Below are 23,945 nucleotides of genomic sequence, written 5' to 3' on the forward strand. Positions count from 1 at the left end.
GACGTGAATTGATGCCGTCTAAGAGCCGTCGAAATGACGTCGGTCATGAAAACGACGTCAGAAAAACTTTCATTTCAGCACCTCTGCTAGACGTCGAATCGACCTGCTTGACCGACGTTGATTAGACGTCAAATAGACGCCACGTAGAGACGTTGAAAAGTCGTCTATACGACGTAATAATTGAAGTAGCCTGCTCTGTGAGCCGTTTTTATGTCGTCGAAACGACGTGAATTGATGCCGTCAAAATGACCGACGTCAGAAAAACTTTAATTTCAGCACCTCTGCTAGACGTCGAATCGACCTGCCTGACCGACGTTGATTAGACGTCAAATAGACGTCAAAATGTTTGCTGGGTAGTGTCTATAATACAGCAATATTTTTGTGGACATTATCAAACGGAAGAACTTTTATTTTGAAAAGCACAGGGCAAGGAAGCACATTAGCCAGTCAGAGGACCCTTTGGCTGCATGTAACTGTTAGCATAGGTTCTATTTTAGTTGGATACTGAATGACAAAATCACAGGTATGCCATTCCACATCGTATTGATGCCTATAATGTCTTTCTACAGATGGCGTTGGGGAACTCGCCTTGAGGCAGCTGCCAGCCTTGCTTCCACCAACGGCTTACAAAGCTGGCCGTGGCTGTGGTGTAAAAGTGGTTCGCCACAGCATTGAGGAATGCAGCTTGGCCTTCATCAACCATAAGCCTGTAAGTCCTCCAGCACATCTAAAGGGAAACTTTATTCATTTCATTAACATATCTGGGCTCAAGAATGTGTGCACGCACACATGCATATCCAGGTTTGTTTTACTATACTTGTGGGGACAGGCAAATGGTAAATGGTCTGCATTTCTATAGCCAGGGTTCCCACGGTCATGGAAAACCTGGAAAAGTCATGGAATTTTAAAAACTCATTTTCCAGGCCTGGAAAAGTCATGGAATTAGTAAAATTCCTTAAAGTTTTGGAAAAGTTATGGAATTTTGTTGTGTGAAATTAAATTAATTGTTACAGTGGATAACTTCCCATGTAATGTAACATTACGGCAGGAACGGTAGGATTTGTCATTAGCGGTTTGTAACAATAGTATATCTCTGCAGACCCAGAGGCTGCAGATTCCCACAAGAGAGTTAAATGTGGCATATATGTTGATCTTGCCAATTCTGTCTACGTAGCATGTAACATCGGTAGGCCAATCTATATCAGTGTAGCAACATATCGATGCAATACGTCTGCCATCAACGTTACATTAATTCTGTCAATAGGGCATAACTCAGTCCATGTAGCTTAGCGCCGTCAGTTCATAGAAAAACATTAAGCTTGTTGATTGGACAGTTAAAGCCTGAAGCCTAAAGCCTCTCTTCCTGTCTTTATCAAAAAATACACTTTTCCATGGATTAAAGTTCTCCGTCGCTATGACGGATTTCCATCATTCAGACTTCACAGAGGTGACTTGTGAGATCAATGTAGATCGGAGGAACTGTTGGCTGATGTTTATTGACAGGTTGTCACACTCTACAGCCAATTGTATCGTTAACGGCGTGTGCACGCCTGACCAATGACAGTGCAGTGACCCACACAGGGCGGGATCTGAACACGGAGCGGCGCTAAAGTTTAGCTGCTTAGCTAGCAAGGACTCGTCGCGCTGCTACGTTATCAGCTGAGTTTAGTCAGCACGTGAGAACTCGTCTGACACAGAGAGTCTCCTGTTGTGTGCTACATGTGTGAAATAACAACTATAGTCTGGACTTTGTCTGCAGTGTATCTGTGTAAATGGCTTCATTCAGCGTCTCTCCCTCCCCTCTGGCACCGTGAGTTACCATGGTTACAGGAACACCCTGAAACTTTATAATGATGATCAATAAGAAGTTTTTGGTTAGTTTGACTGTACAGAATCATGAATGTTGCCTGATTGTAGCTCAATGCTTAAATCTTGTATTATAACATATAGAACAAAGCCTCAGAGCTTCTTTGATTATTAACAGTATGCTAGTGATGACAGAAAGATAACTCGCCATCAGACTGACAAGGCTGCAAAAGTTGCTGCTTGTATGATGTATTTAAACGATAAGAGGCTCACTTTAAACAATATTATTAATAATAATTAATGATGATGATGAGAAGAAGCAGTAGAAAAATAGCGTACTGAAAAGTTCTGTAGATGGTTGATTATTTGAAAGAGTAAAACTTGAGAGAAGCTTGGCAAAACAAAGGGCACAGATTGATTTCATAGATTGAAAATTACATTGAAAAGACAAAAAACATTTTAAGTGTGAATAGAACAGCTGTTCAGATCATCCTCCTGTAAAACACTGTTGGTCAAATATTTAAACTTGATGTCTGCATTAGAGAATATGGTGTGGGGTGAGGCTGTAAATCTTATCTTATTTTTTTAGCACGTGTCAAGTAACGTGCCCTGTTACATGTTTCACAAATTACAAATTGGGAATATGACTTGGCTGCAGCTCGAAAAAAAACATTTCAGTCAAAAGATTTTTTCTTTGCTTTAATCCATGCTTTTCATACTTAATTGACCTTTGAATAGCGTAACAGTAGTTCAGTACAAACATCTGAATTTAATATGGAAAATGTATTTCATGACACAAGAAGCTTATGTGTCTGATTGTACTGTTAACCTGAAGATCTTTTGAAGAGATGAGGCTATGTGTTTTAACTATGCAAGCAATCTCAGCGCACATGTGGAGGGCAGGAGTAGTTACTTGAAACCATATCAACATAAACATAATTAGCCTCTGCTTTTTATATTTTATGTACAATATTTATCATGTTAAATGTCAAAAAGTATTTTAAGTGAATACGAACATAACCAACTATTAGAGATTTAGAAAGGTTTACTGTTTAGTTTTCATACAATAATTAACAGTTGGAGTAAAGTATACTATACAGTTCTGTTCGTGTACTTATATAGGTTGTGAATGGTCATGGAAATGTTATTATGGGTCCTTGAAAAGTCATGGAAAAGTTTTGAAATGTTGTCCATGAAAATGTGTGGGAACCCTGTATAGCGCTTTTCCAGTCCTCTTGGACAGCTCAAAGTGCTTTACAACACATGCCACATTCACACACACATTCATACAATGATGCCGGAGGCTGCTATGCAAGGCACCAGCTGCTCATCAGGAGCAATTTGGGGTTTAGTATCTTGCTCAAGGATACTTCGACATGTAACTCGGGGGAGCTGGGATTTGAACCAGTGACCTTCCGATCACTAGACGACTCGCTCTACCTCCTGAGCTACAGCCGCCCCTACAGGCATCAAAAATAGCTTGACAATAGTCGGAAAATAGCCGATCTACAAGTTTACAACGCGTTGGTCACTATCAAAGCATAATGGGCTTCTAGAACACCTCAGCAGTACCACAGGCTGATCAGTTCCGTACCACACCCAGTGATGCAGTAATTTTTTCTAAAACAGGCCTCAACAAAGTATTGAGTGCAAAAATGAACATATTTATCAGAAGGTTGACACTTTTGTATTTTAACCCATTTGGACCTGATTCTATGAGGTTGACTCTAAAGAAGTCTTCTAAATCTACAAAGCATTTGCGGCCCACCTATCTGACCACCTAACCTGGCCTGACCTAACCTGGCTGCCTATCGGCCAGATAGGATGGTCAGATAGGTGGGCCGCACGCATTTTCAGAGCATGTTTATTATAATGATAAATCATCAATCGATTTGTGGCGTCTTAGGTCAGTTCAGGTCTGAATCCTTTTTTAAATTGTTTTCTGTAATGTGAGCTATATGCCATAACCATCCAGACTTAAACAAAAAAGGTTTGGAATATTTCGTGATGTGCAATGAAAGGTAGACTATTAAAGTTCAACTTTTTGAATTAGAGATGCACTGAATCTTTTCCAAATTGTAAACCTAACTAGACTTTATCATAAAACAATCATTTCTCTAGTGAGGACCAGGAAAAAGGTCCTCACAATGCCTATTTTTTAATTCTACTATACAAGTTGGTAGACATTTGTTCCTTACTCACTCACACTCTCTCACTTGCTCTCTCGCGGACTCTGTGCCACCGAGAGGAGAGCTGTGACACCGGGTCAGAGGCTCTGATTGCAGGTTTGGTTTTCAGCCACAGTGTGGAAGGAGCCTCCACTCTCCTTGCAACAAGGTTATAAGTCATTTATCAAACAACAATGCACGATGTGTTTGTTTCTGTTTTGACGAAGGTACTTCCTACAGATGCTCGTTCACATGACTGCGTTTCACCAATCAAATGTAGCCGCTAGCGACGTTGGACTCCGTTTCACCACTCAGACAGAGTACTACAACAGCATTCATTTTTTATACATAGCCTGTCACGTCTTTCAACAGTCAGCCTAAATAAAAACAGATACCGATAGCCTATGAAACTTAGGATAAATAAATGTTATTCATTCAACTTACCTCCTCCTGGACTTTGATGCCCATCCACCAAAACACCTTTGTGTTTGGTAGCGGGGTCCGTTAGCGGCTCCACTGCCACTAGGCCTACTTGAACCAGCCCGAAAGGCTCCACTGCTGCTACTAGATCCTGGCCGAAAAAGACGCTTTAATTCCTCGTCAACGGCTGGTGGTTGGGATGTTGCTGATGAAACTCTCTGTGTCTCCGACATTGTTGTTAGCAGTTGTCTGTCATTTAATATGTTATTTAGGAGGTCAACTGCTTGCTTGAGACCATGGTTGAGACCCTCTCTGTCGGTCATTTGCTTTCACCTGAATCCTCATCATACCACTATACTCACACACACACACACTACTATACTGTCTTACACACACTATTATAGTCATACACACACACACTATTATACTCATACGCACACTATTATAGTCATACGCACACACTATTATACTCTTACACACACTACTATACTCATATGCACACACTAGTATACTCATACACACTACTATACTCATGCACACACTAGTATACTCATACACAGTATAGTGGTGTGTGTGCTTGAGTATACTAGTGTGTGTAAGAGAGTATACTAGTGTGTGCGTATGAGTATACTGGTGTGTGTAAGAGAGTATAGTGGTATGTGCGCGTGTGTATGAGTATAGTGGTGTGTGTGAGAGCAAATATGAATAATTTCCTAAACGGCCTGTCATATATTTCTACTGTGATCTATATCTCTACTGTGTATTTCTACTGTGATGTGTATTTCTAGTGTATTTCGACTGTGTGTTATGTATTTCTAGTGTATTTGTACTGTGTGCTGTGTATTTTGATTGTGTATTTCTATTGTGATGTGTATTTCTACTGTGATTTGTATTTCTACTGTGTATTTCTATTGTGTATTTCTATTGTGATGTGTATTTGTGTATTTCTATTGTGATGTGTCTTTATGCGCATGCGCCGCAGTGTATGCAGCCTGTTCCAGTCGCTCCTGCTAACTTTAACTTTGTGTTCAACTTTCTCCTTTTTTCTTTATCTTACTTGTTCTGTTGAACAATGGGGGAATAAGATGGACGAACTTTCAGCGCTAACCCGGAATCATCAGGAATACCGGGAATGTAGTCTGATGATTTTCTCGGAGTCATGGCTATACACGGATGTTCATGACCACAATGTTTCCATGGAGGGTTTCCACACTGTCTGGGCTGACAGGGACTGCACTATGAGCGGTAAGCGCAAAGGATGGGGGCTTGCTGTTTATGTGAACAACAGGTGGTGCAATCCTGGTCACATCACTATCAAAGACCCCATCTGCAGCCCGGATATTGAACTGTTAGCTGTGGGTCTCCGTCCCTACTATGTAGGCTACCCGGTGAATTCTCACATGCTATTGTCGTGGCTTCAGACCCCCCCCAACTTCTTGAGCACCTCACACCCATCCCCCACTCCTCACACCTCCTCTGGCTCCCATGCTACCTGGCCTCCTCTCATTATGGACTCCAACTCTCCCCCTCCTCGACCTGCACTGTTTACACTGCTTCATGTCAGGAGACAGCTGAGCAAACTCCCCACCGGTAAGGCTGCAGGCCCTGACGGTGTCAGCCCACGGGTTCTCAGAGCCTGCGCCGAACAGCTCTGTGGAGTGCTTTATCGTGTCTTCAACATGAGCCTTAGCCTCTAGAAGGTCCCTGTGATATGGAAGACGTCCTGCCTCGTTCCAGTGCCAAAGACGCCGCAGCCCAGTGGTTTCTCGGACTACCGACCGGTGGTACTGACGTCACATATCATGAAGACCCTTGAGAGACTCGTCCTGGAGCAGCTCAGGCCTATGGTCAGGCCGCACCTGGATCCCCTCCAGTTCGCCTACCAGCCCCGGATTGGAGTCGAGGATGCCATTATCTTCCTGCTGAACCGTGTCTACGCCCACCTGGACAAGCCGGGGAGCACTGTGAGGGTCACGTTCTTTGACTTCTCCAGTGCTTTCAATACCATCAGGCCTGCTCTACTGGGTGACAAGCTGACGGCGATGCTGGTGGATCCCCCCCGTGTCCTGGATTGTGGATTACCTCACTGGCCGACCACAGTACGTGCGCTTGCGGCACTGTGTGTCAGATGCTGTGGTCACCAACACCGGGGCCCACAAGGGACTGTCCTCTCTCCTTTCCTCTTCACCCTTTACACCACGGACTTCAGCTACCAGACAGAGTCGTGCCATCTTCAGAAGTTTTCTGATGACCCTGCTGTTGTTGGATGTACCAGCAAGGCTGAATACAGGACTGTGGTGGACAACTTTGTCACATGGTGTGAGCTGAACCACCTGCAGCTCAACACAACAAAGACTAAAGAGCTGGTGGTGGATCTGAGGAGAACCAGGAAACCAGTGACCCCAGTTTCCATCCTGGGGCTTATGCCACATTATTGTGGACATTGTTGAACACTACAAATATCTGGGGGTGTTCATAGACAATAAACTGGACTGGACTAAGAACACTGATGCCCTTTTCAAGAAGGGACAGAGCCGCCTATATTTTCTGAGGAGGCTCGCTCCTTTAACATCTGCCGGACTATGCTGAGGATGTTCTATGAGTCTGTGGTGGCCAGTGCTATTCTGTTTGCTGTTGTGTGCTGGGGCAGCAGGCTGAGAATAGCAGACGCCAGCAGACTCAACAAGCTGATCAGGAAGGCCAGTGACGTTGTGGGAGCATCTTCAGCGAGAGACTAATTGCTCCAAAGTGCACCACTGAGCGCCACAGGAAGTCTTTCCTACCTGTGGCCATTAAACTTTACAACTCCTCCCTCTGATCGGACTCAAATGGCTATGTATATATATATATATATATATATATATTTATATATGTATATATATGTGTATCTATGTATATTTCACATATGCCATATTTTTTATTGCACTGTATATATGTACATACTTGGAGTGGTCATTGTACACTTGAGATTGAGATTGTCTACTATATTTTTCTATTTTATTTTATTTTATTTGTTGTCTACTTTACTATTGCATTTATATCTATCTCTTGTTCCATTCATGCTGTATTTTATCTCTGCTTTGCATGGAGCATCTGGAACTACAACAATTTCCCCCCAGGGATTAATAAAGTATTCTGATTCTGATTTCTACTGTGATTTGTATTTCTACTGTGTATTTCTATTGTAATGTGTATTTCTACTGAGATGTGTATTTCTACTGTGTATTTCTATCGTCTGCTCTTTATTTCTACTGTGTATTTTGACTGTGTGCTATGTGTTTCTTTTGTTTTTGCACTGTGTGCTGTGTATTTCTACTGTGATGTGTATTTGAACTGTGATGTGTATTTCTACTGTGTATTTCTATTGTGATGTGTATTGCTACTGTGTATTTATCTTGTCTGCTCTGTATTTCTACTGTGTATTTCGACTGTGTGCTATGTATTTCTAGTGTATTTGTACTGTGTGCTGTGCATTTCTACTGTGTATATCTACTGTGATGTGTATTTCTATTGTGATGTGTATTTCTACTGTGTATTTCTATTGTCTGCTCTGTATTTCTAAAGTGTATTTTGACTTTGTGCTGTGTATTTCTACTGTGTATTTCTACTGTGATCTATATCTACTGTATATTTCTACTGTGATGTGTATTTCTAGTGTATTTCTACTGTGTGCTCTGTATTTCTACTGTGTATTTCCACTGTGTGCTATGTATTTCTAGTGTATTTGCACTGTGTGCTGTGTATTTCTACTGTGTATTTCTACTGTGATGTGTATTTCCATTGTGATGTGTATTTCTACTGTGTATTTCGAATTTGTGCTATGTATTTCTAGTGTATTTGCGCTGTGTGTTGTGTATTTCTACTGTTTATTTCTATTGTCTGCTCTGTATTTATACTGTGAAGTGTATTTCCACTGTGTATTTCTATTGTCTGCTCTGTATTTCTAAAGTGTATTTTGACTCTGTGTATTTCTACTGTGTATTTCTATTGTGATGTGTATTTCTACTGTGTATTTATATTGTTGGCTCTGTATTTCTACTGTGTATTCCTATTGTTGGCTCTGTATTTCTACTGTGTATTTCTATTGTCATGTGTATTTCTACTGTGTATTTCTATTGTTGGCTCTGTATTTCTACTGTGTATTTCTCTTTACTTCTCTGTATTTCTACTGTGTATTTCGACTGTGTGCTATGCATTTCTAGTGTATTCATACTGTGTGCTATGTATTTCTACTGTGTATTTCTACTGTGTATTTCGATTGTGATGTGTATTTCTACTCTGTATTTCGACTGTGTGCTATGTATGTCTAGTGTATTTTGACTGTTCTATGTATTTCTAGTGTATTTGTACTGTGTGTTGTGTATTTCTACTGTGTATTTCTATTGTGATGTTTATTTCTATTGTGAAGTGTATTTCTACTGTGTATTTCTATTGTGATGTGTATTTCTACTGTGATTTGTATTTCTACTGTGTATTCCTATTGTGATGTGTATTTCTACTGAGATGTATATTTCTACTGTGTATTTCTATTGTTTGCTCTTTATTTCTACTGTGCACAATAGACATACACAGTAGAAATACACATCACAGTAGAAATACACAGTAGAAATACACAGCACACAGTACAAATACACTAGAAATACATAGCACACAGTCGAAATACACAGTAGAAATACAGAGCCAACAATATAAATGCACAGTAGAAATACACAGCACAGAGTCAAAATACACTTTAGAAATACAGAGCAGACAACAGATATACACAGTGGAAATACACATCACAGTATAAATACAGAGCAGACAACAGATATACACAGTGGAAATACACATCACAGTATAAATACAGAGCAGACAATAGAAATACACAGTAGAAATACACAGCACACAGTACAAATACACTAGAAATACATAGCACACAGTCGAAATACACAGTAGAAATACACATCACAGTAGAAATCCATTGTAGAAATACACAGTAGAAATAAACATCACACAGTGGAAATATACAGTAGAAATACACATCACAATAGAAATACACAGTAGAAATACATAGCACACAGTCGAAATACACAGTAGAAATACACATCACAGTAGAAACACACATCACAATAGAAATACACAGTAGAAATATACAGTAGAAATACACATCACAGTAGAAATAGACATCACAATAGAAATACACATCACAATAGAAACACACATTAGAAATACACGGCAAACAGTACAGATACACAATAAATACATAGCAAAGACTCGAAATACACTGTAAAAAAACACATCACAATAGAAATACACAGTAGTAATACACATCACAATAGAAATACACAGTAGAAATACACATCACAATAGAAATACAGAGCAGACAACAGATATACACAGTGGAAATACACATCACAGTATAAATACAGAGCAGACAATAGAAATACACAGTAGAAATACACAGCACACACTACAAATACACTAGAAATACATAGCACACAGTCGAAATACACAGTAGAAATACACATCACAGTAGAAATCCATTGTAGAAATACACAGTAGAAATAAACATCACACAGTGGAAATATACAGTAGAAATACACATCACAATAGAAATACACAGTAGAAATACATAGCACACAGTCGAAATACACAGTAGAAATACACATCACAGTAGAAACACACATCACAATAGAAATACACAGTAGAAATATACAGTAGAAATACACATCACAGTAGAAATAGACATCACAATAGAAATACACATCACAATAGAAACACACATTAGAAATACACGGCAAACAGTACAGATACACAATAAATACATAGCAAAGAGTCGAAATACACTGTAAAAAAACACATCACAATAGAAATACACAGTAGTAATACACATCACAATAGAAATACACAGTAGAAATACACATCACAATAGAAATACAGAGCCAACAATAGAAATACACAGTAGAAATACACATCACAATAGAAATACACAGTAGAAATAAACAGCACAATGGAAATACACATCACAGTAGAAATACATTGTAGAAATACACATTACACAGTAGAAATACACACTAGCTGTGCATAGCACACAGTGGAAATATACAGTAGAAATACACATCACAATAGAAATACACAGTCAAAATACACAGCACACAGTACAAATACACTAGAAATACATAGCACACAGTAGAAATACACATCACAGTAGAAATACACATCACAATAGAAATACACAGTAGAAATATACAGTAGAAATACACATCACAGTAGAAATAGACATCACAATAGAAATACACATCACAATAGAAACACACATTAAAAATACACGGCAAACAGTACAGATACACAATAAATACATAGCAAAGAGTCGAAATACACTGTAAAAAAACACATCACAATAGAAATACACAGTAGTAATACACATCACAATAGAAATACACAGTAGAAATACACATCACAATAGAAATACAGAGCCAACAATAGAAATACACAGTAGAAATACACATCACAATAGAAATACACAGTAGAAATAAACAGCACAATGGAAATACACATCACAGTAGAAATACATTGTAGAAATACACATTACACAGTAGAAATACACACTAGCTGTGCATAGCACACAGTGGAAATATACAGTAGAAATACACATCACAATAGAAATACACAGTCAAAATACACAGCACACAGTACAAATACACTAGAAATACATAGCACACAGTAGAAATACACATCACAGTAGAAATACACATCACAATAGAAATACACAGTATAAATATACAGTAGAAATACACATCACAGTAGAAATAGACATCACAATAGAAATACACATCACAATAGAAACACACATTAGAAATACACGGCAAACAGTACAGGTACACAATAAATACATAGCAAACAGTCGAAATACACTGTAGAAAAACACATCACAATAGAAATACACAGTAGAAATACACTGCACACAGTACAAATACACTAGAAATACATAGCACACAGTCGAAATGCACAGTAGAAATACAGAGCAGACAAGAGAAATACACAGTAGAAATACAGAGCAGACAAGAGAAATACACAGTAGAAATACAGAGCCAACAATAGAACTACACAGTAGAAATACACATCACAATAGAAATACACAGTAGAAATAAACAGCACACAGTGCAAATACACTAGAAATACATAGCACACAATCGAAATACACGGTAGAAATACACATCAAAATGGAAATACACATCACAGTAGAAATACATTGTAGAAATACACATTACACAGTAGAAATACACTAGAAATACATAGCACACAGTAGAAATACACATCACACAGTAGAAATACACATCACAATAGAAATACACAGTATAAATATACAGTAGAAATACACATCACAGTAGAAATAGACATCACAATAGAAATACACATCACAATAGAAACACACATTAGAAATACACGGAAACAGTACAGGTACACAATAAATACATAGCAAACAGTCGAAATACACTGTAGAAAAACACATCACAATAGAAATACACAGTAGAAATACACTGCACACAGTACAAATACACTAGAAATACATAACACACAGTCGAAATGCACAGTAGAAATACAGAGCAGACAAGAGAAATACACAGTAGAAATACAGAGCCAACAATAGAACTACACAGTAGAAATACACATCACAATAGAAATACAGAGCCAACAATAGAAATACGCAGTAGAAATACACATCACAATAGAAATACACAGTAGAAATAAATAGCACACAATGCAAATACACTAGAAATACATAGCACACAGTTGAAATACACAGTAGAAATACACATCACAATGGAAATACACATCACAGTAGAAATACATTGTAGAAATACACAATAGCTGTGCATAGCACACAGCAGAAAAAAACAGTAGAACTACACAGTAGGAATAAACATCACACAGTGGAAATATACAGTAGAAATACATATCACAATAGAAATACACAGTATAAATACACAGCACACAGTACAAATACACTAGAAACACATAGCACACAGTCGAAATACACAGTATAAATACACATCACAGTAGAAATACACAACAATAGAAATACACAGTAGAAATATACAGTAGAAATACACAGTAGAAATATACAGTAGAAATACACATCACAATAGAAACACACATTAGAAATACACGGCACACAATACAGATACACAAGAAATACATAGCAAACAGTCGAAATACACAGTAGAAAAGCACATCACAATAGAAATACACAGCAGAAATACACCGCACACAGTACAAATACACTAGAAATACATAGCACACAGTCGAAATACACAGTAGAAATACAGAGCAGACAAGAGAAATACACAGTAGAAATACAGAGCCAACAATAGAAATACACAGTAGAAATACACATCACAGTAGAAATAAACAGCACACAGTGCAAATACACTAGAAATACATAGCACACAATCGAAATACACAGTAGAAATACACATCAAAATGGAAATACACATCACAGTAGAAATACATTGTAGAAATACACATTACACAGTAGAAATACACTAGAAATACATAGCACACAGTAGAAATACACATCACACAGTAGAAATACACATCACAATAGAAATACACAGTATAAATATACAGTAGAAATACACATCACAGTAGAAATAGACATCACAATAGAAATACACATCACAATAGAAACACACATTAGAAATACACGGAAACAGTACAGGTACACAATAAATACATAGCAAACAGTCGAAATACACTGTAGAAAAACACATCACAATAGAAATACACAGTAGAAATACACTGCACACAGTACAAATACACTAGAAATACATAGCACACAGTCGAAATGCACAGTAGAAATACAGAGCAGACAAGAGAAATACACAGTAGAAATACAGAGCAGACAAGAGAAATACACAGTAGAAATACAGAGCCAACAATAGAACTACACAGTAGAAATACACATCACAATAGAAATACAGAGCCAACAATAGAAATACGCAGTAGAAATACACATCACAATAGAAATACACAGTAGAAATAAATAGCACACAATGCAAATACACTAGAAATACATAGCACACAGTTGAAATACACAGTAGAAATACACATCACAATGGAAATACACATCACAGTAGAAATACATTGTAGAAATACACAATAGCTGTGCATAGCACACAGCAGAAAAAAACAGTAGAAATACACAGTAGGAATAAACATCACACAGTGGAAATATACAGTAGAAATACATATCACAATAGAAATACACAGTATAAATACACAGCACACAGTACAAATACACTAGAAACACATAGCACACAGTCGAAATACACAGTATAAATACACATCACAGTAGAAATACACAACAATAGAAATACACAGTAGAAATACACAGTAGAAATATACAGTAGAAATACACATCACAATAGAAACACACATTAGAAATACACGGCACACAATACAGATACACAAGAAATACATAGCAAACAGTCGAAATACACAGTAGAAAAGCACATCACAATAGAAATACACAGCAGAAATACACCGCACACAGTACAAATACACTAGAAATACATAGCACACAGTCGAAATACACAGTAGAAATACAGAGCAGACAAGAGAAATACACAGTAGAAATACAGAGCCAACAATAGAAATACACAGTAGAAATACACATCACAGTAGAAATAAACAGCACACAGTGCAAATACACTAGAAATACATAGCACACAATCGAAATACACAGTAGAAATACACATCAAAATGGAAATACACATCACAGTAGAAATACATTGTAGAAATACACATTACACAGTAGAAATACACAATAGCTGTGCATAGCACACAGCAGAAAAACACAGTAGAAATACACAGTGGAAATAAACATCACACAGTGGAAATATACAGTAGAAATACACAGCACACAGTCGAAATACACAGTAGAAATACACAGTAGCAATACAGAGCACAAAGTAGAAATACACAGAAATACAGAGCACAAAGTAGAAATACACATAAAACAGTAGAAATACACACAACACTGTGGAAATACACAGTAGAAAACCCAGCACACAGTAGAAAAAGATAGTAAATTCAAAGCATACAATAGAAATACACAGTAGAAATACACATCACAGTAGATATACACAAAAGAAATACTGCACAGTGCAAAAAGACGCTTCTCTCACTCTGAAACGCTCTAAATTGACAAGAGTAAGTTTCCACCATAAATGAATTAAAGGACAGGTGAAACCATCCTTGCCTTAAAATAGATCCAAATTTAGCATGTCCAGGCTAGGAAACTTGTTTGAAAAACCTTTATTCATTGAAATACAACATAGTCTACTTCACAGTTCAAAAACACCGTCTCTCGCTCTGAAATGCTCAAAGTTGACAGAAGTGAGTTTTCACCATAATTGCCATGATATTTATCCAAATTCAACTATTCCTGACAAAGAAAAATCCTTGAAAACGGTCCCTGTATGGTCCATGTCAGGCCCGTGCAGAGACCTTTGGAGGGGCAGATGCTCAAGAAAAAAAAAGGCATAAAAACTATATATATATATATACATATTAGCAGTAATCATCATGATGATGAGAAAAGAAAAGACATTAACTTACAGTAAGGTACTAACTATGCTGAGGATGAATTTACTTGCTGAGGGAGCTACTCTATCAGGTGAGCTATAGGCCTACATCAGCCATAATGCTGCGTCGTGTCTACCGTTTTAAGAGTTGTCTGCGGTAAAAAAGCTGGCCCCAACCGACTTTTAGCTTTATCACATCAGCTGTGGAGGACTAAACATGACTTAAGTATAAATAAATAAATAAATGCATGAAGAAATGTATACATAAATGTTGAAATAAATACATAAATAAATAAATGCAGGAATAAATAAATACATGCATAAATAAATAAATAAATCAATAAATAAATAAATAAATGCTGAAATAAATGAATAAATAAATAAATAAATGCTGAAATAAATGTATCAATAAATAAATAAATAAAAGAATAAATAAATAAATGCTTTATATTTATTTCTACATTTCTGTACACCTACATTTATTTATTTCTGTATTTCTGTCCATATGTTAATGAGGTAGGAGGTCCTAACCTCAGTCAGCAACATGATTGGTTACAGGAGTGTGCTCGATGCGGGTCGACTACTTCTGCCTTACTAGCGGCGCTGATGTTGTTGGCTACCAGCCCGCCCGCTCAGCTAACCCTTAGCTGCAGTTCTGATTTAGTTATGGCAGTTTTTGTACGAGCAATTGCGAATGAATTGCGATCATTAGCGAACCATGCAACCAACGACTATGTTCAGTTTCGTCTGGATAGATTGATGGATGACTTGGCTCAGCTCAACGCCGGTATGGATGTGCAAACTGAGCTATCAGTGTTAGACGGTCTGGAAGAAGTCGCCCGCCAACTTTACATCCTGTCAGAGACAGAAGAAGGGACCCTTGGACGTCCGTCGTACAATATACCCCCCACTTTAATCGAAGCACACCTTCTCTGGGGGCACACCGCTAAGGAAATAGCACAGGTGTTCGGAGTGTGCGAGAGAACAATTCGTCGGAGGATGGCACAGTACGGAATAAGGTACTCCGGATTGTCTTTTTGTCTGGTTTCCCGTTTAGCTTCTTTTAAAGGTGGCAATATATGTAATAATGTCTCCTTGCACTGCTCTGTAATCTGAGTTTAAGTTAACTAAAAATTAACTAACGTTACTGATATTAACTTACATTAATATGCACTGGGAGTAGGTCTAACAATACTTGATGATATAGGCCTATATGCTTTGGTTTTCAATGACAGATGGACTGGTGACTAACATGCTTATATTACTGACAAACTTAGTGTAGGAGCCAAAATGGGTTTGGCCTGTATTATTAATTGTTTATCCTGCACATGCTCTTTGGTTACTATTATTTCCGGCAATTAACACCTGGGTGTAGATTCACGGCATTTTACCTGTTTCAGTTGCACGGCGGTTCTGGTTAGACAAAGAGGGTGAGTGGGGCTCGATATTTTCTGTTGACCGTTTCGTTTTATTTCCATAACGTATCGTTTTGTTTCCATATACTTATATCATTTTTTGTGTCAATAAACACTTTAAAAAAGTCACTTTGAGTCAAGAATGGATTTATTCGAGCGTGTCGCAGACAAGATCCCACTGAGTTTCTTAGCGGCCTTTTAAATTGGACAATTAGTCGCTACACTTAGTTTATCATATGTACTCCTAACAGGTAGTGGATTTGTGCTGCTGCATTTGTTGATACTGTACATGGGTGCCATTAATTAACATCTTCAGTTTGTCGGATAATCTGTAACCCTATTTCTGGAGGAAAAGTGAACAGAGTCAGATGTGACATTTCAGCACAATTGCATTAGTTTGATACATGATAGTGTTGCATTTATAAACTCATACAATATGAAAGATTTTAACTTAAATTATAAATAAAATTAATAAACTGATAGGTATTTAGGTTATTTCTACAGGACACAGCAGCTGAGTTTAGACTAAACAGGAATGAGGTTTGTTTTAGGTGACATCGATTTAAAATAATCTAAACCTTTCACTGCAGCTAACGACAGAGCAACAGACTCCTTGTGATCATTGTTTTGTTTGTACTGTGAGATAGGTGACATTACTTTTTTGCCTCTTGTGACTTTTTTCTTTCATTTCATTTCATTTTTGATGATCAGAGTCCACAATCTATTAACTCCAATAGAGGACAACAGTCTGGATGAAACTGTGACCCAAATTCTGCAGCAGCATCCCATGTCTGGATACAAAATGATGGTTGGGCACCTGAATGCACAAGGCATACGCATACAAAGTAAGGAATTGTATTTATTACCCATTCATTTGTTCGGGGGTTATTTTATGTTGGGATTTGGCCTACTTGCTGATTTACTCACAATGTGAGGAAACTGCTTTATTTAGTGCTAGTCTGGATTTGTGAATTCACTGCCAGATTGGGGAATGCTTTTTTTTTTTTCAGTACACCATATCTGTGCATTGTTTTGCCTATTATAGGACAGCGTGTCCAGGAATCCATGCGGCGAGTGGATCCTGGTGGAGTTTTGATGCGCACCCTTCAGCTGAACCCAAGAAGGCATAGGAAGTATTCTGTTAGAGCACCGAACAGTTTATGGCACATCGATGGAAATCACAAACTGATAAGGTATCAAAAAAACATTCCATCTCAAAAAAAAACATCTCAAGCATCCACTTTATTGTAGATTGTACTAATGTAAGATACTTACTACCCAGTTTAGTGTATATCCAGAGCAGTTACAAAAGCCCATCTATCTATTTTAATTAACCTACCAGTGTCACTGAAAGCCAGACTAGGATTTATCAATGGTGGATGGATCAAATTATTTAATTCATCAATGTTCTTGTGCATGCAAATCAGTTTTACTGACTTCTGCCAGCACCAAAATTAAGAGTTACGCTGGTTGGTTCTTTTAACTTTTCACAGTACTCCATTGTAGATTGTGCAATGTAGAAATTGTAATCTGACAGGGGCTAAAATGGCTACGACTCCCACACTGTGCACCCAGTATTGATGTCAATATTCCCAAATTAAAGTTGCACTCAACAGTTTAACCTCAGCCATTGTCTTCTTTGAAATCTAATATGATGGAGTACAGTGCTAAAAACAGAAAATGTCAGTGACCAAAGACTAAAAGCTCTACAACATGCAGCTGGCCTCAAAGGCTATTTTAAATCTAAATACTCACCAGAACCTTGTATAAATTCACTTTGCCATGTGTGGGTGTAAATTTTGTGAGCTGGAAATAAATACAAAGAAATGTTGACCTAGAGGAAATCAGGATTTTTATTTATGCTTGTGTGTTAAAGATTTCAGATAGAGAAGTTCTGTTCAAATAGGCTTATACAGTATGCTCTGTGTAAATCTGGCCTAAACTTGCACATAAAGAGATGCATGATACAGGTAGTGGTATTGATCTAAGTCTGTTCTCATACGTATCTATTTCAGATGGCATATTGTTGTGCATGGCCGCCATGTGCATGGCCGCCACCAACAATCGTGCAGCAACGGTCCAATAAAGCTTTCTGGAAGCTGTCGGTGTCTATGGTGTGCCATCACATGAGAGGTCAGATAAAGGCGGGGAAAATGTTGATGTTGCACGCTACATGGTGATTAATAGAGGACTGAACAGGAATTCACACATTGCTGGCAGGAGTGTCCATAACCAAAGGTAACATAATCTTCCATTCAAACATTTATCAAAATAACACTTTGTAAAAGATGGCCATATAAACTGACTTAACCTGTCTCCTCAAGTCTATCTTAATACAATCAAGCTTTGTGGCAGCAGATTATGAGCTTTTCAACATTAACGTTAGTGTAAATATTGAAAGAGTTGTTCTCCTATTGTCTCTCTGTAATCTATACTGACCAGGAGAAGATTACTATTCTAGTGTGATTCCAATGTAAGTGATGACAAATCTACAGTCCTCATTCTGTAGTTCAGCTGAACTTCATTCTGAAGCTAATATGAGGCTTCAGCAGTCACAGAACAAGGCGACCCATCACTTACAATAGAATGGTTAGCATTAGATTTTCCACAGCCAGTATAGATGGACAGAGGAACAACTACAGCGACCAAAAACTCTTTCATCATACATGTGGGCATGTGAGCATTGTTTGAAGACAAACTTAAAAAAAAAATCAACTTGTCCTTTTAAGAGATTAAAATTAAACTTTGTCATTAACTGTTATTTAGACTGAATATTGAATACATCACTTATTACCTATTTAATTCAGTTCTAATTTACTGTGCTTATCATTGATGGGAGTGTTGTCATACACCAACAGTAGGTAAAAGTATTGGGTAAAGGTATTTTCCTGTATGTTGTGTCTTTGTTCATTGTAGGTAGAATAAACAGTTTTTCCTTTATACCCATCAGAATTGAAAGGCTCTGGAGAGACGTTTATGTGGGAGTTCTTGATCTCTTCTACACCATCTTTACCAACCTTGAGAGAGAAGGCCATCTCAATCCTGACAATGAAATGCATCTCTATGCTCTGCACTGGTGCTTCGTGCCCCACATACAGAAGCACCTTCAGTTTTTCCAGCGTGGCTGGAACTGCCACAGACTACGCACTGAGGGCAACCACTCAGCGCTGCAACTGTGGACTCGCCATGAGCATGAGGCGCAGCAGGGCCCCATACAGGTTTGAATTTATTCAGTAATTCTGTTTTACTTTAACTTTTAATTTCCTACATGGGATATTGTCAACATTATCTCCACTTTATGTCCATTATAAAGTGCATGTATCAGTAGCAAAATGTAACTAATCGTGGCTTGTTGTTCAGGAACTAAATGTGATGGATTTATATTGCCTATCATTGGCACTTTCAACACAATAAGGTATTGCTACAATGTTGTGGTCAAACAAGGAGCAGTGATTTAGAGAGAAAATAATACATATTAGCTCTCAAAATTAATGTATTGGCTCTTGGAAATCGTAGTCAAGCTCTTTCTGATGCCATAGCTGTTTTTGGGGCATATACAGAATCCCAGATGATAAACAAGTGATATTTTAAACTAGGTTCTGTAAAATGAATGAATATGGCTTACAGTCCTGTAGACATATTTACCATAAAAATCTTTAAGACTTTGATTTTGATTGACCCTTAACCTCAGCTCTTGCAATTGCAGGTTGACATGGAGTTTGGAGTTGACTGGACTGGACCGAGTGGTCACCGTCAGCCTGGTGTTGTGGTCCCTGAAGTTCAGCTGCAGCGCTCACTGACTGACCAGGAAGTTGCAAGTCTACCAGACCCTGATGTCCCTCTGTCCAATGTGATGGATGCGTATGTACAAAGTGTGAGCTTATTGTCAGAAATGCTCCAGTAAATCCATATTGCTCAAGTTCTGATAAAGAAGCCGGTATTGTGGTTTAGCAGTTCTGATATTTGTGTTGAATCGCATTCTTATTTGCCAAAAACATCTTTGTTTCAAGTGTCTAAAATGATTTTTTTTTTTTTTAAGTAAAAAGAATGGTAATGACAGCATTTTTATTTTATACCAGATGTCAAAACTTACATTGTACAATATGACTGCAAACAAACACTTTTTGCAATAAGCAATTTTTTTTAACCATTAAGTTTAAAGGAATAGTTCACCCTTAAAACGAAATTCAGTCATTATCGACTCACCCACATGCTGATTACAAATCCGGTGTAGTTTTTTATTCCTCAAAGTCCAGTTGGAGCACGGCGCTGGTACCCTCCGGCAGTAAACATGGATGTAACGGCTGCAAAAGGCGCCCGAGAGAAAAGGTCCATAAAACTACACAACAACGTCGTACACGTTAGTACACTTTTATAGCCTATGCCGTCGTTTCGAGTAAACTCTGGATGTCGCCACTTCAGGACACTTGGATTGCAGCGGACGAGCAGTATGGAGGAATATTACAACGTTTTTGTGTGCACAGACTGGCTCCAAATTGACAAGATGGCGGCGCTCATATCTGTAATATTTAGGCTTCACTTTTGTACAGTGGGAGTATCTATAAAGTTGATCAAGTTGAATTATCAGTATTTAAATTGAACGAATTAATTACAAAAATATATTTATTTTTTTCCCTGACATCATCTATTATTTTTGTAGCACACTTGAATGATCCACAGTGTGTTTGGAGTTGTATGTTTTTTTTATTTCCTCCTGCAAACATAAACGTGATGCAGCATTGTAAATCATGCACTGCTCTCTGAGCTTCATCTGAACAACACAATGCATGTATTGACCTGCCCTGACAAAGAGCGACCCTAAACCACAAACTCCCTCTTGTGGTGAAACTCTGGAATTACAATGCCTTACTCTTGTCCTTTGAGCCACAACAATTACCAAACAGTCCATGTCAAAACAAATAAACAAATATATAGGGGGTGTCCTTTTAAGCCACTGTCCCACATTTCTATCGTCCTAGCCCCAATTTGTATCAATAAAATCATACTTGAAAAATCGTACCAACTTGATTTTCTCACGAATATCAAGGTCAGCACAGTCCTTAATATCGATTGTGGCTTCTTCTGGGGATCCACCAAAGAGCACATGCAGGATAGCTGGGCTCAGTCCACCAAAGCATGGCCCATCATGTAGAAATGAATGACCGATCATTCGACCAGCAACAACAAAGAAGTCACTCTCCAAAAGCAGATGGGAAGTGGAGGGAATCCGATGATCTTGTTCCCCTCAAAAAGAAGAGTTCTCCCTGGCACTTGAATACAAAGAGAAAAGCAAAGCATATAGACAGTAATGTAAAGGACATAGATATTTAACTATCATACAGAATTAGTTAAGGAAATATCAATCAGCCACTGAATATTCTGGTTGATCCTGTAGAAACCTAAAGGTTCACAGCAGCGACATTCACATTTACGAAAAAGGTTAGTATTCTCTGGGTATACGTAAAGGTCTGGGAAGACAGATCTGTTTTCAGTCTGGAACTGGTACCAACCAAACACCAAAGTGAATATTTACTTACCAAAATTTATCTCAAACCCATACTGAAAATTTTTGACATGATGGTTGCAAAGAAATGGCGAGTCACACCATCACCAATTGCTGGATCTCCTGAAAAAGCAGAACACACGGTACAGACATCAGTTAAATGAAAACTGTAAAAAATATATATATTTTTTATCTTTAGTTTTGTATGTGTAAGCAATTTACCCTTAAGTGTGCATGTCAAGGGGCAAGCCCACTCAACATAAGCCATCTTATAAAAAGAAAGGAGTGCCCTTTCCCTGTCCACTGCACTGTCTCGAAGATCCATGGTAAGACTTAAAAATTTTCCAGTTGCGTGCTGACTTAAAATGGCTTCTTTGAATCTCTTTGCTGACTCTGTAGGATTTGGTGCAATTTGCCAATCTAAAAGTAGTTGTTCAAATGCTCAAATTAATACTGGATCAATTAATATACAGAGTGCAACAAGTTATTGAAATAAATTATGTAATATTTAATAACGTAACAAACCAGGGAAGCCTCTCTCTTCAGTGGGATCTAGATCAACCATCTCAGGAGCAGGCACACAACCCTGAGGTGGCACCGAGTAGTTTGAGTTGTTGGCCCTTGATGTCTCCCTCACCTGTGGCCTCGTCAACATGCTGACAAATCTACCTTCACTTCAGGAGGAGTTGGCACTTTCTGTGGAAACCTCAACCTCTACCTCACCACTGCTCTGTGATGGTCTTGAGTAAAAAGAGGTAATTTTTGTTAGTTTGGCTAGTATATTTTATATTGCATAACACACTCACAAAAACACTGCAATCTAGTAAAACTAAAGTTTAAAAGTAGAAAAGGATGGCCATATATATATAATCAATCAATTCCATTCAAACTCTAAGACTTTCCCTCAAGACCAATATCCAGGATCTATATCCTCCACATTTGGATGCACAACAATGTATGAACAATATGGCTTTTCAGAGGGATTGTTGGCATCAAAATAACTAATATTTGGGCCCACAATAATGAAACATTAGATGTGCGGATCTGTCATGTCTGCCCTGCACTTAGACATGTATAGTTACAATTGTTTAACACACACACACACACACACACACTCACTCAAAATGCTTTACACCTTATGGCTGACTACACATGCAGCATGATATTTTAGTTCTGTAGAGCATACCTCATGCATTCATCACTATGAGCTTTTATGCGTGAAAAAGGGAACTCCTCTCCACACCCGACACATTTCTGAGGTGGTCCAATTAGCTCATTACTGCAGTCTGGTCGACTGTCCTATAAACAAGATCATTTTAAAAATCATCAAAAGCAATAACTATGTGACTGTCATTCACAGTCTGCATTTTTAAAATGGGAACACCAGTCAAAAGTGAGGAACTTACAGGGTCCAGATTCAGGTTCCTTTGGAGTGGTCGTATGAAAAGAGTGACATGACCAATCTGGGTTTGGGGATCTTTCAGGTGTCTTACATGATAACCCTCATTGGGACAGGGGATGCGGATCAGGTGGCGACTGCGTGTTGTTCCAGAGATTTTGAGCAACTCAAATCCACCCCCTAGTCTGAGTTTTGGATAGGCTTTATACAGAAATTCTTTAAATTCGTTTGCATCTGTATGGCTACCTGAAAAGAGAAGATAATAATAAAATAACAGGTCTAGAAATTACTTATTTTTAAAAAAAAAACCTTTAGCATTTGGAGCATTATTAAGACAAGTTTTTGACAAGCATGTCATGGCTGATACCAACGGATTCCTTAGATTTTCTAATTTCATGACATAACAATATCCTCATGCTAGCTTTAAAATTGAGCCCTCTACAGCCTCTGAAAGACAAAATGCCGGATGAGGAAGAGGCAGGCAATCTCAATTCGAATTAATTCAGTTTGAATCCCAAATTCATATAGGCTACACTACCCAGCAAACATTTTCTCGACCTGCGTCTAGATGAAGACGTCCAGTCAACGTCGCGTCACGTCGTGACTTTAATTCGACTGTTTTTCAACATCAAAAAATAATATCATGGCAAATATGACCTAATTTAA

General features: G+C 38.0%; 1 protein-coding gene across 2 annotated transcripts; it reads left to right on the forward strand.

The window, feature by feature from the left end:
* The first annotated feature begins 1,505 nt into the window (after positions 1 to 1,505).
* LOC311267064 (uncharacterized protein) lies at positions 1,506 to 20,322 on the forward strand. 2 transcript variants are annotated; one of them, XM_084369892.1, is made up of 5 exons: positions 1,506 to 1,810; positions 17,089 to 17,222; positions 17,423 to 17,570; positions 19,328 to 19,595; positions 20,084 to 20,322. In XM_084369892.1, exons 1-5 carry the CDS (start codon positions 1,773 to 1,775, stop codon positions 20,279 to 20,281), a joined length of 786 nt encoding a protein of 261 aa, XP_084226018.1. In that variant the 5' UTR covers positions 1,506 to 1,772; the 3' UTR covers positions 20,282 to 20,322. The 2 variants fall into 2 exon arrangements, with proteins under 2 accessions (XP_084226018.1, XP_084226017.1); XM_084369891.1 differs by lacking the exon at positions 1,506 to 1,810 and adding an exon at positions 15,580 to 15,981.
* Positions 20,323 to 23,945: the final 3,623 nt, after the last annotated feature.

Source organism: Pagrus pagrus (genome assembly GCF_965226575.1).
Source record: "Pagrus pagrus genome assembly, chromosome: 12".
Classification (NCBI taxonomy): domain Eukaryota; kingdom Metazoa; phylum Chordata; class Actinopteri; order Spariformes; family Sparidae; genus Pagrus; species Pagrus pagrus.